Source organism: Hibiscus syriacus, unplaced genomic scaffold (assembly GCF_006381635.1).
Source record: "Hibiscus syriacus cultivar Baekdansim isolate YM2019G1 unplaced genomic scaffold, ASM638163v2 tig00110655_pilon, whole genome shotgun sequence".
Taxonomy (NCBI): Eukaryota; Viridiplantae; Streptophyta; class Magnoliopsida; order Malvales; family Malvaceae; genus Hibiscus; species Hibiscus syriacus.
In genome coordinates, this window is record NW_024062815.1 from 108,050 (window position 1) to 127,329 (window position 19,280).

At 31.5% G+C, this 19,280-nt stretch overlaps 3 protein-coding genes across 5 annotated transcripts; all 3 read right to left on the reverse strand.

Moving 5' to 3' along the window:
* Positions 1 to 852: 852 nt before the first annotated feature.
* LOC120137244 (IAA-amino acid hydrolase ILR1-like 1) lies at positions 853 to 2,866 on the reverse strand. Its single transcript, XM_039153047.1, has 5 exons — positions 2,447 to 2,866; positions 2,178 to 2,303; positions 1,795 to 2,109; positions 1,571 to 1,699; positions 853 to 1,265 (listed from the first exon to the last, which is right to left on the reverse strand). The coding sequence occupies exons 1-5, from the start codon at positions 2,843 to 2,845 to the stop codon at positions 891 to 893; spliced, it is 1,344 nt and encodes a 447-aa protein (XP_039008978.1). The 5' UTR covers positions 2,846 to 2,866; the 3' UTR covers positions 853 to 890.
* Positions 2,867 to 4,579: 1,713 nt separating this feature from the next.
* Positions 4,580 to 8,178, reverse strand: LOC120137251 (chaperone protein dnaJ 16-like). 2 transcript variants are annotated; one of them, XM_039153052.1, is made up of 12 exons: positions 7,776 to 8,178; positions 6,737 to 6,860; positions 6,577 to 6,659; positions 6,370 to 6,481; positions 6,184 to 6,288; positions 6,038 to 6,088; positions 5,848 to 5,937; positions 5,639 to 5,747; positions 5,386 to 5,534; positions 5,251 to 5,304; positions 4,940 to 5,147; positions 4,580 to 4,841 (listed from the first exon to the last, which is right to left on the reverse strand). In XM_039153052.1, the coding sequence occupies exons 1-11, from the start codon at positions 7,913 to 7,915 to the stop codon at positions 4,944 to 4,946; spliced, it is 1,221 nt and encodes a 406-aa protein (XP_039008983.1). In that variant the 5' UTR covers positions 7,916 to 8,178; the 3' UTR covers positions 4,580 to 4,841; positions 4,940 to 4,943. The 2 variants fall into 2 exon arrangements, with proteins under 2 accessions (XP_039008983.1, XP_039008982.1); XM_039153051.1 differs by having other exon boundaries at positions 4,580 to 4,836; positions 4,935 to 5,147.
* Positions 8,179 to 16,479: 8,301 nt separating this feature from the next.
* Positions 16,480 to 17,650, reverse strand: LOC120137245. 2 transcript variants are annotated; one of them, XM_039153048.1, is made up of 3 exons: positions 17,203 to 17,650; positions 17,054 to 17,117; positions 16,480 to 16,774 (listed from the first exon to the last, which is right to left on the reverse strand). In XM_039153048.1, the coding sequence occupies exons 1-3, from the start codon at positions 17,388 to 17,390 to the stop codon at positions 16,481 to 16,483; spliced, it is 546 nt and encodes a 181-aa protein (XP_039008979.1). In that variant the 5' UTR covers positions 17,391 to 17,650; the 3' UTR covers position 16,480. The 2 variants fall into 2 exon arrangements, with proteins under 2 accessions (XP_039008979.1, XP_039008980.1); XM_039153049.1 differs by having other exon boundaries at positions 16,480 to 16,771; positions 17,203 to 17,598.
* Between the last annotated feature and the right edge of the window lie 1,630 nt (positions 17,651 to 19,280).

The following is a 19,280-nucleotide window of genomic DNA, read 5'->3' on the forward strand; positions in this document are numbered from 1 at the left end:
TTGAATGAAAATTTATAAAAATATTTTAATTATCACACTATCTAAATTTAAAGGAAAATACATTTAATATATAATTAATATAATTAGTATATAAAATTTATAATTTTAAATAGTTTTCATAAGTATCAAATTTATTTATATAAAATAATATAATATAATATAAAAAATAATATTGTGGCTCGAGTGGACAAATGTATTAATTTTTAATGTATAAGATCTATTTTTAATAACTCAAAATTAAATATTATTTTAAATAATTATATTTTAACAATAATAATATTTTCACATCATAAAATTATAAAAATAATTAATATAATATATACTAAAATTATAAAATAATTTTAACCACTTAAATTTATTAATATTTTATTAAATTAAACTATTTTTATATTCTCACTATTTTAACTAAAAAATATTATTATTAATAATAAATTATTACATGTTAATAATTTTTATGTAAATCAAATCTGATTGTATAATTTCGGAACCTCAAGCCAATCGTCCCCCCCCCCCCCCAGATAGACGAGGCTTACCAAACAGTCCTGTATTTCTTTCACATCAATTGATAAGGTAGGCATGCCTTTCCAAGCAATTTTAAGGGCACTTACCCTTCAACTTTGTAATGGCCCCTTGCTGTCAGGTACCAATGTGATGTGACCACCACAAGAAAATACCTTGTCAGTTAGTATTAGTGCTACTTTCTGCGTACAAATTTGTATCCAACGAATAATTGGAATGACACCTCATAACCCTTTACACTAAACAAAAGACAAAACACCAAAAACTATTCATTTTTCAATCAAAATACGTACATACATACATGGTATAAATAAAGTTTCCATTATACATTTATACTGTAGCTGGCTGTGTACTTGTCTTGTACTAGCTAGTCAAACTGAAGTTGTAAAATTTGAGAGAAATGAAAGTGCAAATGCAGCATGAACTGCTGCTCCTATGGGGAACACATCCTCATCGATAGTGAAATAAGGACTGTGTGGAGGATGTACGGCCCCGATTTTCTCATTGTGGATGCCTAAGAAGAGGAATGATCCTGGGACCTTGTCCAGGTAGAAAGCGAAGTCTTCGCTCCCCATAAATGGAGGAGCTAGTTTCGTGTTTTCTTCTCCTACTATCTCCCTCAACACTCGCACGACGTGTTCGTGTACGTTTTCGTCGTTGACGGTCGGAGGAATCGTCGGATTATCCTTTCCCGAGAAGTCGATAACGGCAGAGCATCGATGTACGGCTGCTTGAGCTTTGATCACCTGGTAACAAAAAGTTGGTTATAAATACATGTATGAATATGTATATGAAAAATCATAGTAATACATTATTATAAATGCTATGGTTTCTCATGCTCTTGTCCTAATCAAAGATGTGTTATACTTTCGGAGATGGTCTCCAAAAATGTCCAAGCCTCTATTAGACTAGACTCGTTGAAACTATCAGCTCTCTACCAATTGAAAGGGATGAACTGCCTAACGACGGACGAGATAAACTTGTTCTCGTCAACGCAAGAAACAGATTGATAATTCAAATTCCATTTGTGATTAATGCATTTTGAGATCACCTCTTCTATTCTGTCCCTAAGTGCGTTGAATCTCTTGTTACTGAAAGCTCTGAAGGTTCCTGCTATCGTTGTTGAATCTGGGATTACATTGACTGCAGTTCCACCATGAATCATGGACACCGAGACCACCTGCAGCATGCAATATACTCTTGAATCTTGAGTCAACCGATGCATTATTATTACATCAAAACCCAATGTCTGAAACTACGTAGAAACAAGCAAACCTGAGAATCTAAAGGATCGGTTTCCCTTGAAACTATGTTTTGTAAACTAATAATCGCCGTCGAAGCTGCCAAAATGGGATCAATGGCGTGTTGGGGGATCGCAGCATGACCTCCTTTACCACTAACCGTGGCTTTAAAGCTCCCACAGCCTGCTAGGAATTCTTTAGCACGTGTGGCGCACACACCGGTGGGATACGCATGCACCAAATGCAACCCGAAAATGGCTTCCACGTTTTCAAGAACGCCCTCTTTTATCATGTCTTTGGCCCCTTCACCTCGTTCCTCAGCTGGTTGAAATATTAGGACTACAGTTCCCTATATCAATAAAAATTCAAACTTTAGTTCGTATTGGAGTTGGGGCATAATTATCTATGCTTCTTGACCTGCAACCGGCATCGGAGTTCTTGCAGTATCTTGGCTGCTCCGAGCAGCATGGCAACATGGGCATCGTGTGCACAAGCATGCATTTTGTTATCTACTTTGCTTTTATGCTCCCACTCCACCAATTCCTGCACGTTACTCGAATCAATTTCTTTAATTTGCTATTTGATCTGTTAAAGCTGAAAATCACAGGGTAGAAATCTGTTTCTGTTTCTTCCTTTTTTCTCTCTCTCTATATGGGAAACTGAATCTTAGAAAAAAGAAACCAGACCTGAATAGGTAAAGCATCCATATCAGCTCTGAGAGCAGCCAAGGGTGGAGAACCGGAGCCAATTTCAGCGACGACGCCGGTTTTAGCCACCGGCCAGCGATAAGAAACGCCGAGCAGGTCGAGTTCGTGTCTAATGAGCTTACTGGTCTCAACTTCTTCATAAGCAAGTTCAGGGTGTTCGTGTATTATCCTCCTTATTCGCTTCATCCAATCCACTGTTTCTCGATCGTTTGCGAGTTCAAGTATCCGGTCTTTGATGGATTCGTTCGGACAAGGTGTTGCTGTTGTCGGGGTGAAAGAACGGAAACAACAATCATCTTCGTTGTAAGAGAAGCAGAGGGAAGATAGGGTTACGGAGATTACGAAGAATTGCTGAAGAGTTCCACTCAAGGCCTTCATGGCCCTCTAAATTAGCTTGGATTCGAGCCACCCAGTATTATGATATAAAACTGGGTGGGTAGTTAACATTAATGGTAACCTTTTGGGTAAATTTGCTGATTTAGTCATGCATCTATTATTTAATTTCTGTTTTGATCACATAACTATCTTTTTTCAAAATTATACTTGATATTACGTTTTGGTTCTATTTTAATTACTCATTATTAAAAAAATAAATGTGATTACGATGTGATATTTTTTAATTATTTTTCAATACTGACATATCATTATTAGCATCACCATTAACTTTTTAAGGGGATGATCAAAACATAACCCATACGTAACTTTAGATGTGATTTTAAAAAATAATTGTTAGATGACTAAAACAGAAACTAAGTAGATGACTAAATAGGTAATTTATCTTAAAAAAATTTCAGGCAATCAGTTGAGTTGCAATTCATTAGATTTTTCACTATAAATCTACATTTCATTTATTTTAATAGATTTTATTATTTTTTGGTTAAAATATGTCCAAAGTCCTTTTACTCTTCATATATTCGAAACTTAGACCCTCTACTTTTATTTTTAAAAAATTCAGTCCATGTACGTTTCTGATTTAATAAACGAATTTCATCGATGTTTTCGATTAAACTTGAATTTTAAATTTTTTAAAATATAGGATTATACTTTTAAAAATAAATTATGAGGATCAAAATCTAAATGAACATAGAGTACAGGCCTTATTTATTTGATGAAGTGGGCAAATATTACACATTTATCAATAAGTTCACCCATATCTTCTATGTCAGTTAGTAAATCCCTCATTTTTCACGTTTTCTATTTTGCCACAAATTCCTCGATTTGTGGCACCCCTCTCTCTCCTCTCTTGTTACCAATTTTTAGATTAAAATCACAATCTTATCCTATCGGAATATATTAATATTTTAAAACAATTAAAACAATATATTTTATATCTTATAATTATTTTATTATATTTTAAACTGTTAAAATAATATATTTTATAATAAGTTTTATATTTTTAATAATTAAAAAAATATTTTAACAATATAAAAATAAAAATCCTTAAAATATTAAATATATAAGAATAAACTGAAATTAATTCGGGTTGAAGTCTATTAATTAACTGAAATTTTTAAATATTTAATATATTATTTAACATTAATGGTGTTTAAACTTCAATTCTAACTGAATTAACCTACCGATTTAACAAAATAAATAAAAATATATAATATATTATATATATTATTTATAATTTTGAATAATCTAATTAATTCGGTTAACCGATTAATTAACCAAACTCAATTTAATTCAATTAATTTTTTTTGAAAAAATTTATTCAATTATCGGCTAAAGGGGAAAAAATCCAGTTAATAAAATTTAGATAATTTGATTCGATCGATTAATTGAATTAAGTATTTGAACACTCTTATATTTAGACGTACATGTAAGATGGAATTTGTAGTTATAGCTATTGCACCTAAATTAATTGAAATTTAACTAAAATTTAAAAATCTAATTAAAATAATTTAATCACTTGAAAAGTGGTTTAACTAAGATTTGATCACATCTTTGAGATCACTTGACATCTGGAGGAAGATCTTAAGAGGATATGTTTAGTTCTTCAGCATCAGAAACAGAAAGACTGTTGCAAAAAGACCATCCATAATAGAGTTGTATCAAGCATAATTGTCCAGGCTACCAGTTAATTTCATGCCGATTACAAGCAGTATTCTAGTCGCGATTACCACAGGCGAGAAAAAATGAAGATATGACAGATGAATAAAACGGAAAAACGAAGAAGAAGAAAGAATCATACAATAACAATGAGTTGTCATCCTTGATATGCTGGAAAAATGGTTAAACCATCTTTTTCACTTCATGATCAACATAATATGATGCATTCTTACTTGGCTGCATGCATGTTGAACCACAGAAAAAGAATTTGGGTTCACGAAGAGAGTTTTCAGACACCGGAAGCTGCTTACTTCTTTCTAACCTGATACAATGATCGACGGGATTTAAGGTTTCGTTAATCGTTGTCTGTTCATTCGAATTGGAGGGAAGCTTCCTAGAAAACAAAATACCATACTTTACCTGTTCAGCATGGCTTTCTCTTGTCTACTTTTAAGTGTATATTATACCATTTCTTCTTCTTCGTTCTATCCCTCGTAGAATGTTCCCCGTCTTCTTTGGCCTCTTTGGAGGCGGCCTTAGTCTTGTTCCTACTCGAACTTCGCTTAATTAGCGGAATAGTTGTGTACGAGGCATGAATCTCATTCCTTCGTTTGAGAAGCTCGTCGATCTGCGAAACCGTCATATAGGATGTGATCGAGAAATTTATCCATTTAGTCGTGAATTCATTTCTGGAGTAGCTTAGGCACATAATTCCCACATGTTAATCTCACCTCTTGCGTTTCCTTTGTGCATCTGCTTGTCATCTCAGTAAACTGTGTCAGGACCTGCTAACACATTACATGAATATCGACGATAAAAACATGGTTGAATACAGACAAGAACATTGTATGTGCGAAAGTAAATACTTCTCTGTATTCGGTTTCAAACTTCGACAGCTCCGCTCGTTTGGACAGAATATCCGCTTCCACCGCTCTAAGATTCTCCTTTTCCTCTATGAAAGGTGCAGCACAAATAACTTCTACTGTGTAACTTACACTTTTGAAAAAGTTGTCACCTAGAAGTTACGTGCCAGAATTATTAAAATGGTAGTAAGCTTCGTCCACGCCGATAAACTAACCGGCACAAGACCTCCGAGAGGCATATAATTAAAGAGCTAACCGTAAACAGCAAATACATGTGTGCCAGGTTTTAGTTCAGTTATTTCACATGGTTGAAATCCATCCAGCTTTTTGAAGAAAGCTGCATCCAGGTCCTTCGCGGCAGATACCTACAGCGAAGCATATCCAAAACCAGAAGAACAGCGACAAAATCAAACTTCAGTTTCATCGTGAAGCACAACCATGACATATCCGTTAATGATAACTCACCGAGTTTACTGCTTGATCCAAGCAATAGACTGGGAAGCCAAGGAAATACATTCCGGCAGATGTAACTTTTCCTGTTTTGACACTGTCCCTCTACACCGAAAGGGAACAGAAGTAGCTTTAACTCGTTATGCAACATATAACGGATAACTTGCGAATTCTAAAAAGAGAAAAGCGGACGGGAGTTCGTTACCTGCAGTGCAAGGCTTAATCCACCGGTCTCTTCTAGATCAAAATACAATAACTGCAATCAATATAAACGGTAAAACTACAAGGCATAAGAACTTTCGATATGCAGATGATATTGAATCCATAAGTTCTAAGTCACAGTCTATCCACCTTGAACTTGCTTTTCTCAGATGATTGTACTCGGCAAACGAGCCCATCTCTTGCTTCTTCTTCTGTTATTGTAACAGAGTAGAAGTGAGCACATTGTTTTTCAACCTGTTAAATGCATACGAATTCGGTGATTGCATAAATAATCAATAAAAGTACTAGAAAAGAACATGAATATAATTATCTCACCTTCCTAGAAATAGGTTGCCCCAGAAGAAGTGGGTGAATAGTGACCGCACCATTAAGTGCCTCCTCTAAAACGGTTGCAGATACAGTCGTCTTAATCGGCACACCAAGTTTGCTATTCATACGAATCAGTTACAATAATACAGTCGACTTAATCCTCAACTTGAACAACGGAACACGTTAACTAGTATCATAAGGACAGGGGGTTACCTAAAAAGTGCAGCAAACATGGTGTTCACTGCCCCCAAACTTGAAAGATCTAGCTCCATTTCTTGGTTATCAGCTTCAACAGCCTATTCAAAGGGAAAAAAACAGCACGATCAATTCTTGAAAGATCTAATTTGGCTAATTAGATCCATGTATAGGTTACCTCAAAACCAGCGGTGTCATACTGGCGCCTTTTATCTGGATCGGACAAGATATTATAAGAAAATGTGACCTCCTTGAACATATCAGCTGCAACAGGATCATTTCCATTCTTATCAGGATGGTACCTGAAACAGAATAAGAGTAGCATTTATAACAGCTAATAGGAGCGAGCAAAACTCGATTCAATTCAAAAAACCAACTCCACTCAACTCGACTAACTCAAAATTCTTTAACTCGATTCAACATGACTAACTAGAATACTCACCCCTGATTCCTCGTCATTTTAACACTATAGAATATCTATATAACTTCAATTCTTACTTTTACCAACAAATTTACTCTTTTTGCAATTTAGTCCCTCAACTTTGCATTTTATTCAATTGAATTTTTTACTGCAATTTATTTTACAAATTCTTTCTTCTCATCAATTCCTTAACTTCTTTATACTCTGATCATTACTTTTTTCACAAAAGCATTTGACTTATTAAATAACATTGTTGTGAAGAACTATATATGTTTATATTATATGATTAGAGAAATTTTTTAAATTGGACCAATCCACATTACAACATTATAAATATTTACAATTGAATTTCAACATATACTCAAAAACTCGACTCCGAAAAAAAATTCAATTACATTTTGAATCCTAAAATAGGAATAATCAACTTAACTAACATGAAATTTTTTGACTTGACTTGACTCAATTTGATCGAACCCTCACCCCTAATAGCTAAGCCACCTAAGTAGAGCAAGATCTAAAACGGTGAAAATTATAAAAGAACTCACCTACAAATATAAGTCCCAAATCACGTTTCATTTACCATAGCAGCTAGCTGGAAAGGAATATAATCAGTCCTCAATACTTACTCTCCCACTATACTCCATGTACGAATGTAAGTTTACCTTGTAATCAACCATAATTATGACTAATCTTAAACCAGAGAATCCTGATGTATTCTAAACTTGAACAAAAATACCACGAAATCGAGCATTTCAGGACCTCTCAACTAAAAAAAATAGAAAGAAAAAAAACATACTTTAGAGCCATTTTCCGGTAGGCGCTCTTAATTTCCTGATCAGTTGAGTTTCTGGATACACCAAGCACCTCATAAGGATCTCGACGAAGATGCTTGGCCAGGCCGTCGTTCCTCTCCGACTTGGATCGACGTGGCGGCATTTTATACAAACACCACCAAACAAAACAAAAACTAAGTTTTCCTTCTTCTTTAACGTTTTTTCCAGTGAGAAGATGAAACCCAGAATTCAAAACCTTCAACTAAATTCCGAAAACGGAATGAAATAATTCCCTTCTCTTTCCAATTCAACAAAGCAGGAAACTTTTTTGGGTTTAAAAAGCAGAAAAAGGAGAAAATTTTCAGGTGCATTGAGAAGAGTATAGAGAAAAAGATAACAACTCCATGGCACCTAAAAGCTGGAGCTTTGGAGAGGAGAAGCGAGAGAAGAAAGAGACAAGCATATAGAACGAAAAAATTGGAGGGGGAAATGATTGGTTGTACCGCTAATATTTTTAATATTTTCTTCTTCTTTCTCATCTTATTTTTTAAAATTTACACTTTTCTCTCTCTTGCTTCAAATGTTTTAAAAAACGGTAAATTACATTTGAGAGTCACTAAATTATTAGTAACATTATATATGAACTATTAAATTCCAAAAATGTATGAATATGTTATTTTATTTATTGGTTGTGATAAATAGATCATTCTAACGTTGTGTATAATTAGGAATGATAATTTGATCTGCAATTAATGAGTACATACTTGATAGGGTTGATATTTTCTATCATGTCTGAATCAAGTCGGATAAAGTTTTGTAAATACTGAAAACAATCGGATTAGGTCCAAGTTTAACGTGAAAAATCTTTGATTCGATTTCACCCTAGATAATAACATATAATTTTCTATATGTTTAGGGATAATTCATGTAATATCTCTCTCTATTTTTTCGATTAGTTTCCTATTTTTAAATAAAAATAAGATTTTCTATATTTGTGTCGATCACATCGTGTTGAATGTAGACTTTTAATTTAAATTTTGAACCAAGTTTAAAATCAAATATGATATCTATAAATTCGGATTCAGTTCAAGCGGAGGAATATGATTTTCAAGTCGGATTAGATTAACAAAAAATGTAACCTAACTCGACTCATTGTCAACCATATTTATAATAAATTTTAATTTTTTAATTATAATTGAGCGACATGATTTTTATTATCATTTGATTTTTATAATCGATGAATAAAATAATTTAATTATAACTAAAAATTTAAAATACATTACACACTTAACTATAGAATGATATGTTTGTAACTATTGATAAATAAAATAACTCATTTGTAACTTTTTAAAATCAAGTGAATAACAATTTCATGATTTATAACATAATGGGTAAATTATACCATTGGTAACTTAACTATTTAGTCCTTTTTCTTTTACAATAAATCTTTTAATTTTATCAATCAGATTACTTAACTATTTAATTATAGTCAATTGAGTCACTAGCCGTTAACCATTGACAAAGCACTGACGTGACAATTAAATATTTTGATATAATTATATATTTAGTCTATGTTATTTACATATTATTTTAATTTAATATTATTTTTAACATATTTATTATTAATTGATGACATATGACATCAATCGATTAAATAATTAAATTTATTTTAATTTGATATATTTATTTTCACCAATTAGAGAATATCACGTGTCACTTTTGATTATAAGAAAGCAAACCACTCAAAATGGGGTCAATTGGATTTTAATCGAGGATATCAAGCACATATCCAATCACTAAGTCAAGTCTACCTTTGGTTAAAGTAAACAACACTACGCATACATTTTGTATCTTATTGTATAAATACTTAAATTAATAATATTTTATATATCTTTAAAAATATTTTACTTTTACTTAATTTTAAATATATTTATTATTAACTTAATTTAAAGATGTTTTATCACTATATTAATTTAAAATTATATATTTTATCCTTATCTTAATTTTTATGTTTTTAAATTTTAAAAATTTATTTTATTTTATTTTATTAAATATATCTAAGAATATTTTATTCTTGATTTTAAAATATTTTTAAAAATTAAAATATATATTTAAACTAAGATAAGAATAAAATATATATTTTTAAATTAAAATAATAATAAATAGTCTTAAATTAAGTTAATAATAAAATATATTTAATAACAATATAAAAATAAAATATATATTTTTAAAGATATAAAAATATTATTAGTTTAATTATTTATACACTATTATACAAAATATATGCAAAATGTTGTTACTCTAAACTAAGAAGTGGACTTGGCTTAGTAATTGAGTATGTGCTTAAAATTCTTCACCCTTGGATCAAATCTCGTTAATCTTATTTTACTTGATTTGTTTCTTACAATCTAAGGGTGACATGTGTCACCTTCTAATTGATAGAAAATAAATATATCAAATTAAAATAAATTTAATTATTCACATATAGTACTATTCGATTAGATGATTAAATTTATTTTAATTTATTAAAAATAAGATTAAATTGAAAGAATATGTAAATATAAGAGACGAAATGTATAATTATAATAAAATATTTAATTATAATGTCAGTATTTTTGTCAAATGATAACAGTTAGTAGCTTAATTGAATACAATTAAATAATTAAGTGGTTTAATTAACAAAATTAAAAGATCAGTGATAAAAGTAAAAAGATTAAACATTTAACTGATAAATGCTATAGTTGTGCACTGGACTATGCGGCACATATCTGCTTACATTGGCACGTGTCAATTGATCGAGGTACACGTGGGTGCGTATTACATATTTCCTCGGAGACCAGAAGCAGATTTAGGGATTTCTGGATTTAAGTAAGTAGACTTTCTAAATATGAAGATTTCACAACTTCACGGCATATTAAGGTAAATGAAGAAGACTCCACGACTGGATGGCATATTCAGGTAAATGAAAAAGACTTCACGATTGCACGACGTCTTCAGACAAATTGAGAAAACACCAAGAGTGCATGGTGTTTTCAGACCAATAAGAAGCCCTAGATCATGAAATAATATGGTGGATTCCTTATATAGAAAAATAATTTTTCCCACAACCCTATATGATCGAAGAAGCCGTGAAGTAATTGTTATATATACATTTGTATTTAGGGTAAATTACAAATTTCATGACTTAACTTTACTCTCTTTTTTATCTCATTCACTAACTTTAAAAGTTTTAAATTTCCTTACTGAACTTAATACATTGAGTTTTTTTTGTTACTGGGCTATTTTGGTCACTCCACCGTTAAGCAATTAACAGTTTCAAAAATGACATCATTTTTAAAAGCAAAATTTTCACCCAAACGACATCGTTTTGCAATATAACAGCCCAATGCATCTTTATATCCAATTTATTAAGTTCAGTGAGAAAATTGAAAAGATTCAAAGTACACCGAGTGAAATAAGAGAGAGAGAATAAAGTTTAATTACTAAATTTGTAATATACCCTTGTATCTATATTCTTACGTTAGTGATGTTTATCTTTTATCATAGACAATGATATCTGTTTATATCCATCGTTTGAACGAGTTGTTTGATTGAATTTTTAACTTTATACTTGCACAAATTTATTTTATTTTTTAATGACTAATTTACGCATTTTAATTAATTTAAGCTAAAAAATGTTGGAGGCAAATTTGCCACAAGGAAATGGGCATCACGTTGTTCTCTCTTCGAGAGAAAGTTAGAAGTCCTAATCAATCCAACCACCTAAAGGCCCAATGTGGGTATCATCTAAAGCTTAAAACCTAAAACTCATTCTCAATTAAACCTTAATTTGTCTATCAATATACATATATACCATTAATGACAGGAAATGAAATCTTTTTGTTAGGGTGGGGAAGCAAAGGGATGACAACATACCACCTAACACATGACCCTATTAACCCTCAATCATTCTATATGGCTTTATAGAGACAAAGATGTGTCAACCTTTGTTGTCTGTCTTAGCTTAAAATAAATTGATTTACTTATTACTTCCATATGATTGTTTTCCAAGAGATACCAGCTTGGAATTTACGTCAATAATTGATAAATAAAGGGTACAACAACACCTCTAAAAAGCTTCAATTAAATATAAAATTATATTTCAGCCGCTAATATTTGATTTATTATTATCTTTAATCTATATTCGATCTAATAATTGATTAATTCAAATCTCGGATATTGTAAAAATCTATTATATTGTTCATTTAGTCCATTCATAATCATGTAATTAATACTATTCATTTTGCAGTTATGAACTTTAACCAAAATTTGCTTTTTGGCCATTCAATATTTTTAGGGTAAACTACATATTTAGTGCCTAAATTATCAGTTTTGGTCAATTTTAATACTTAAATTTTTTATTTTTTTTTTAAAATCATACATAACATTTAGTTTTAATTTTATTTTAATACATTGTCGTTAGAAATTTAATGCGTTTTTACCTAAACTATCAATTTTGGTCCGTTTTAGTACATGAACTTTCAAGACTTAACATTTAAATTGGAATAAATCAATTATCGTTTTAGTAAATGATAATTGATTTATTCCAATTTAAAAGAATTTAAAAAAACAAATGATAATTGATTTATTATTATGAAAAAATTGAAAATTAAAATAAAATATTAATTCAGAAACATTCAACATTAAAACATAATTCACAGGTACATGTTATAAAACGAGATTCAAATTCTAATATAAAAATAATATGTGATTTACATGTCCCCTAATTACACATGTATCATACTTTGCAAGTAATGTCGAAGAAACTCCCATTATCGATAAATGCATAGGGTCGTTACTTTTAACCTAAAATGGTAAGTAATTGAATTAGATTTGCAGAAGTTCAATAATACACAACTACCAAATGATGTTAAAGGCCAAACAAATATATGGTAAAACATAAAATTTTCTTAGTGGTCCATGCATCTACATATTCTAGTGAGAAGTTAAAATTTCATTAATTAATTCTTCGTGGGTGTTTAGATGGGAGAATGTGGGATTTTCATAGGAATGAAATCCATATTATCTCATTTGGTTAGTCGGGAATCTCATTCTCGGTAATGTAAGATTATCAATAGTGGATTTTTTGGAGTATATTACCGGGAATGTCATTACCTCCCTTTCCTTAGGTATTGTTGGATTACCGACTTTTTGGACTAAAATGCCCTTAATTTTTTTTTTCAAAAATATTCTTCTGTCATTAAATAATAAAAATTCTACGAAGGTTAAATTGCAAATTTATCCTTAAACTATTTTAGATTTACAAAAAAAGTCTATAATTAAAATTTTATATGAAGTTTAGTGGTTAAAATAAAATTTTACCCTTTCATTAAACATTTTTACATTTTCAATTTTGTAAAAAAATTATATAAATTTTATGAATTTAAATTTTTTAAATAAAAATATATAATTATTTTTCAACTTGTTAAAAAAATATAATAAGGACAATTTGGTCAAATATACATTCCAATAATCTTTTATTCTTTTAACCAAATACGATAATATTACATTCCTCTAAACCAACCAAACACAAAATACAAAATTTCCAGTAATCCTATTCCCTGATAATCTTAAATTCCCATTGGTAATATTATATTCCGTGAACCAAACGCACCATTCGAGTAATAGTTGAGAACCTACAGTTTAAAGAAAACATTCAGAATGATTCAGGAGACTGAGTTAGAAAGTTTAGTGTCCCATCAATGCAGAGAAGTGTAAATATAGATTAAAACAGTAGTAACTTGTTTAGTAAAATAGATTCTAAAAATCACATAATTACCCTCAAACTGAATATCGATATTCAGTTCCCCAGAACAACATCCATAAAGTCTTATCCTAAATCTATTGGGCGTAGGAGTCTACCTAAGGGGATACCTTAGATTCGTAAGAACTTATCATAGTAGAGGCATAGGAGCTAACTTAAGGGGTTACCTTAGGTTCATAAGGACTTACCAAAGGCCTATTGAGCTATGAGCCATCCTAAGGGATGCCTTAGGTCCATAAGGATTTATCAACTTGATTAGAGCTATACATGCAAAATCTTCATATCACATCCCGGATAATACCATAGTAAAAAAAATCATTCACTAAACAGTAATATCGAGATCATAAATCATATATACTTTTGTATCAGAAATAGAAGTAAGAGATCGTACTTTTATTTCAAATAACAGAGTCATACTTTTAAAATCATAAAAATATTCATTTGCACAAGGTATACGTTAGAGGACCCTGGTCTTTTTCAAATACACTTGGTGATTATTAGGAATTAAAACACCAAACTTCTATCAATTTTGAACTAATTTCAGAAATGAGATCAATATTAAAAAGAGTTTGATAGTTAACAAATCTAATTAGACACTCGAAAGTTGATACATCAGGATCATTTAATATACAAATATATCATAAGGATGGTCAGACTCTGATGCATTGAGATTATTCAGGATACGAATATATCAAGAGTGATCTCATCAGTTAGGCCTCCATGGACATTTTAGACATTATGATTCCAAGAGATAATTTTGGTAAATCCGTTTAATGAAGGTAGAATGGACATTTGCAATATTCAAGATCTAGGTAATGCAATATTTATCAAATATTTGAATAGAGATACTTTTCGAATATTCATTCTTGGTGCAAATTGCCTCATGTCAATGAACTGATTACCTCCAGAAATTATCACTGTAGTATCCATGTTATTCTCGTATTATAACAGTATTAGGAATGACCGACATACTTAGATCGAGTTTTGTTATTTTTCGGGGTGCTACAACTCTTAAATTTTATTAGTATTTTCAGAATTTATCCAACGACATTCACTTAATCCAAATCACAAGGGTATTTAGGTTATTTTAGAACTAGAAGGTATTTCAGACATTTCAAATCATTTAGGCAGATGGATTACTTCCGATAAATTAGTCTTTAGATGTTTATTAAAAAACCAGAAAATCTACGTATTTTAAAATCTCAAAGGTTAGAAAGTGGATATCAGGATTCCATAATGATTAGTAATTTAACAAGTGACTCAGTGGTTTTAACGGTTCAAATATGAATTCTCAATTCGTTTCCACTGTCGAGGCCAATCCTTGTTCTTTTCATGCTTTAAGTATATTTTCATCATTTCTCATCCAAGTGTTACAGCCCTTAAATGTTTTAACAATAATATTTTGGATTTAAGGTATCAATTTTAACTAATTTATTATTTAATCCATAAAATTAGAATTTCTTAACATTTATTGAATTTTTAAACGAGTCATTCGAGTCTTAGTCAATTTAATATTCTTTTATCGAGATCAACATGAGTTTAAATAACCAATGATAATCACATGTCTAAACATATTCATTCATGTATTGGCCAATTACCAACGAGCTCCATAAAGCATACAAAAGGTAGCAAATTATTACATCGATTCTGACCTAATTGCTTCACCATTTAAACTCCTTTCAATCTTTGTTGAAATTGAATTTGACATCCCATAATATCTGGGACACGTAGCAAAATGAATTGCATCAAAATTGAAACTTAATCGCAAAAATCAGATCGAAATTAAAGGTAAAATATTGAAAAGAAGCTCACTAGATTTGAATTTGGTGAAAGAGACCCCAAAAATAGACTCAGAACGTCGAAAAACGTCAGGATAATAGTTATGAGAAAAAGTCAACGACCGATCAAAGGTGGCTTGGCGCGGCACGACATCGGTTCGACTCCAGACCAATTTAAACCGATTTCTAGAAAGCTATCCCATCTCCCTTGACGAAGGTGTAGTCCTACAAGCATGGCAGCGAGTGGGATGCATGTGGCATCTTTGGTGATTGAAATAGCTCCAAATTTTCTAGAATTCGAAATTAGTTGATTTTAAGCCAACTTACCATACTTGATTTGCGATGGACAGCGACGGAGATGTCTTTTATGAATGATCGAAACACCTCGTCGTCCACCCCTCACAATGGCAATGACAACACCACCACATCCAATATTGGAATAAGCGAAACCTCCAGTTGGTTCACTTGATGCGGGCAGTGAAAGTCACCGGTGGCTTGAAGGTTGAGAGACTTTGTATTTTTTTCCAACGGTTCTTCAAGGAAATTTTCTTGACGATCGGTGCGATCTCACGAAGCTTGACGGATGGGATTTTGGTCGTAGTTAGAAGACGATTCCGATGACGAAGATGAGAAGCGTTTTATAGTTTGGGAGGAAAAATGATTTCTCTCGAAACTCTCAGGCATTATTCAGATCAATACCAATGGTTAGGATAACCATGCCTTATAGTTTTATTATTACTCTATTATAAAAGGTATATTAGCACAAGTAGTAAAAATTGTGTTCAACATGCACGGGGTTGCGGATTCAGACACCCGCAGTCTTCAAAAAAACTGTTTGTTTTGTACTCTCAAAGCCATTGATTTGTATAAAGTTCATCTTTTAGACTTCAATCTCTTCCCTACATCAACTTGGTCCTTAATTTCCCTCTATTTTCTTTAATTTTGAATTCTAACTTCAATATTTAATAATTAAATCTTCAATATTCTTTTAAGGAACTCATATACTTGCAATACGACATCGTTTTGATTGCACACAAAGAACCCTTTTTCTCTAACCATATATTTACACTAAAGAACGGGCTCTTTTCCTTTTCTCTCTCCTCTTTTTAGTCTCACTTAAAAAGACTTCAAAATTCGTCTATGTACTCTAGGCCAGCGCCGGAATCCTGCAATTCCGGCTATCCTTGTCGAGGCAATCGAACCCCTCTACTCTCACTGCCGGATTGTTAACAAAATTTGCTCGGATGCAGCCTCCTTTCCTCGAAGAGGAAGCCGGAGAGCCGGACATAGGCAGGCTCGTAGACTGCTGTGACAGTGGGGTGATGACCTTGTCGTCCCCAAATCGAGCATCTTGAATTAACGGGTTAGCTACTCTACTCGGCGGCGGCCCACAAAAAAATGGGGGCGACAACGCTACTTGTTCCGCTCTACAACCACCCTGCTAAATTCCAAAACCAATCATCAGATGAGCGGTTCTTCTCGTAGATGAAATACAATATTCTTCTAGAAATTCTTTAGTTGGCACTTTAAACTAACGGTTTTATTTTTAAATTTTCCCCAACAAACAAATCACATGCATCGAGACGTCGCCATTGTTCCAAAGCTGAAGATTGATTTAATTATTTTTATAATTAATGAATATTTTAGTGTTTCCTTAAAACAAAGCCCATTAAATCAACTTTGCTTAGTCCGTTAATTTAATCAAGAGAAAGAAGCGTACCTTTGTAAGAATCATATCCAAAACATCACTCCCTGCTTTTGAATCACAAAGCTCGGCTTGATGGCTGAAAGTCATCAAACAAATTTGTTACTATTTCTCTACTCTTAACAAATTTGTTAAAGGCGGCCATGGAAATAAGAGGAAATTACCTAATTTGCCATCTGAGGGATCCAACAGGGTGGTCCTTGAAAGAGGTGTTTAGGAGACCCAAACGACGTGGTTTCGGGCAGACGACGGTCCCCCTCCGATCCGTAACCATAACCGAAACCGAAAAAGAGCTCTGCAGATGCTCACGGTTGCTTCCAGTAGCGGTTCGTTGGATCGCAAACTGCTGCATCTTTTGTTCTTTTGACGTTTTTTTAACTATTAGAATCCGATATCCCTATTTAACATAAAAATTAGGTCAATCGAACATCATCTTCTACAGAAACCGAAAAAATTAACCGTAGACTTGTTGCAGTTTTCTTTCTAGGATTAAGTTTCCACGATTAATGAAAATCAGTTATAGATCGCTAGATCTACAGAAGCCAATAAATAAATACATAGATCTAACTCCAAAATTGAGCCGTAAAAAAATCTAAACATCTAACGAAGCTTAGAGAAGTGATTCAAAAAGAAAAAAAATATCAGCTTAAAATTATAAAATTAGGTTCTCGTGAGGACATGATTCAAATCGAGGAAGAAACAGAGGAAATGTTGAAAAGGCGTTGTTCGGAAGCTGAAAACAGAGGAAAACGGCACAACAAATTAAACACAAAACAGAGGCGATTCTAGCTGTACAGCTGCGTTGAAGAACTGTTGGGGCAAGGACTAAACATGAACAGAGGTCGATATAAAAAAAATTGAAAAAAAAAATCTAGAAAAAGTACTGAGAAACAAGAGAGAGGGAAAACGGAGCGGGCGAGGTTAGGCGAGACAACAAACAAGTGTAATGATGGAAAAGAAAGGCCGCGTGTTAATTATAGAAGAGGAAGAGACAAGTGAATCACGAAAATTGGTAATAAAATGAAATAAATTAATAAAAATAGCAGAAGTCTTAGGGCAACGTGGCAACACGACACGTAAGAATAGAAAATTAAAAAAATTACAATAAAAAAAAGGAAAAGAAGAGCCCGAGTATATTGTACTTGAATAATGAAGGCTTCGAGTTCAATTTCAATTCTTATTTTGATTTTCTATGATTTTAAAAATAAAATTGATTCTCACATGCAAAAATTGAATATAATTTTTATTAATTGCTATTATTTGATATATCGATGATTAAAATAAAATTAAATCTGATAGAAAATCATATTATATGTTAAAAATTATATTTCCACTAATATTGTTTAGTTATGAGAATATTAGAAGATATGTCAATCGAATTTATATCATTTTAATTTTTATAAAATAATATATGTTTAATTTTTTTAATCATTGACAATACACATATACTAAAACAAACATAATCAAATATGTTCCTGAGCCTAGACAAGAGGGTCATTTTAACCTTGAGGTCGTGAGATCGAGTCCCGCGGAGGACATTTCATAATTCGGAGGTCTCTTACGGAAGCTGCTTTCAATCTGGTGTTGGGGGTAGCCTACTATCTTACCTCTCCTTACCCCATACATATGGGAAAAAGGGAGAGCCATTTATATAATTAAAAAGAATAAATTATCTATTTACTCTCAAACCTATTAATTTATTTATGTTTTGATTATTTAATTTTTTTAAGTCATACGTAACGTTATATTTTGTTTTGTTATTGTTATTTATCATTATAAAATTAACAACGATATTGATGTGATATTTTTAAATTATTTATTATTTTTAAATTAATTATTCTTTCATTATGTTTTCTGTTCAAAATTTGATGTATTTATTACATAGTTTATTAAACGGAATAAAAACGTAATTTAAAAAAAATATTTAGTTTTGCTTATTATTATGGTTTAATTTTTTTGATACTTATTATTAGGGATCTAATTTTTATGTTCATCTCAGGCCACTAAAATCTCATAAATGAGTCTGTACACCATTACTGAAACTCAGAATATTTAAGAAGAACAATATGCCTTTAACTAACGAGATCGGTTGTTGGATTCAAATAAAGTATGGTACTTTATTAATTAGGGACATAAATATATTTATTTTTCAGTTTAGGTAAGATATTAAAGAGACCCATCCTTTTGCTTGACCTAACGCAACCTTAAGCCCTAAATTGAATTTTTTTGTGGAAAGTTTGGA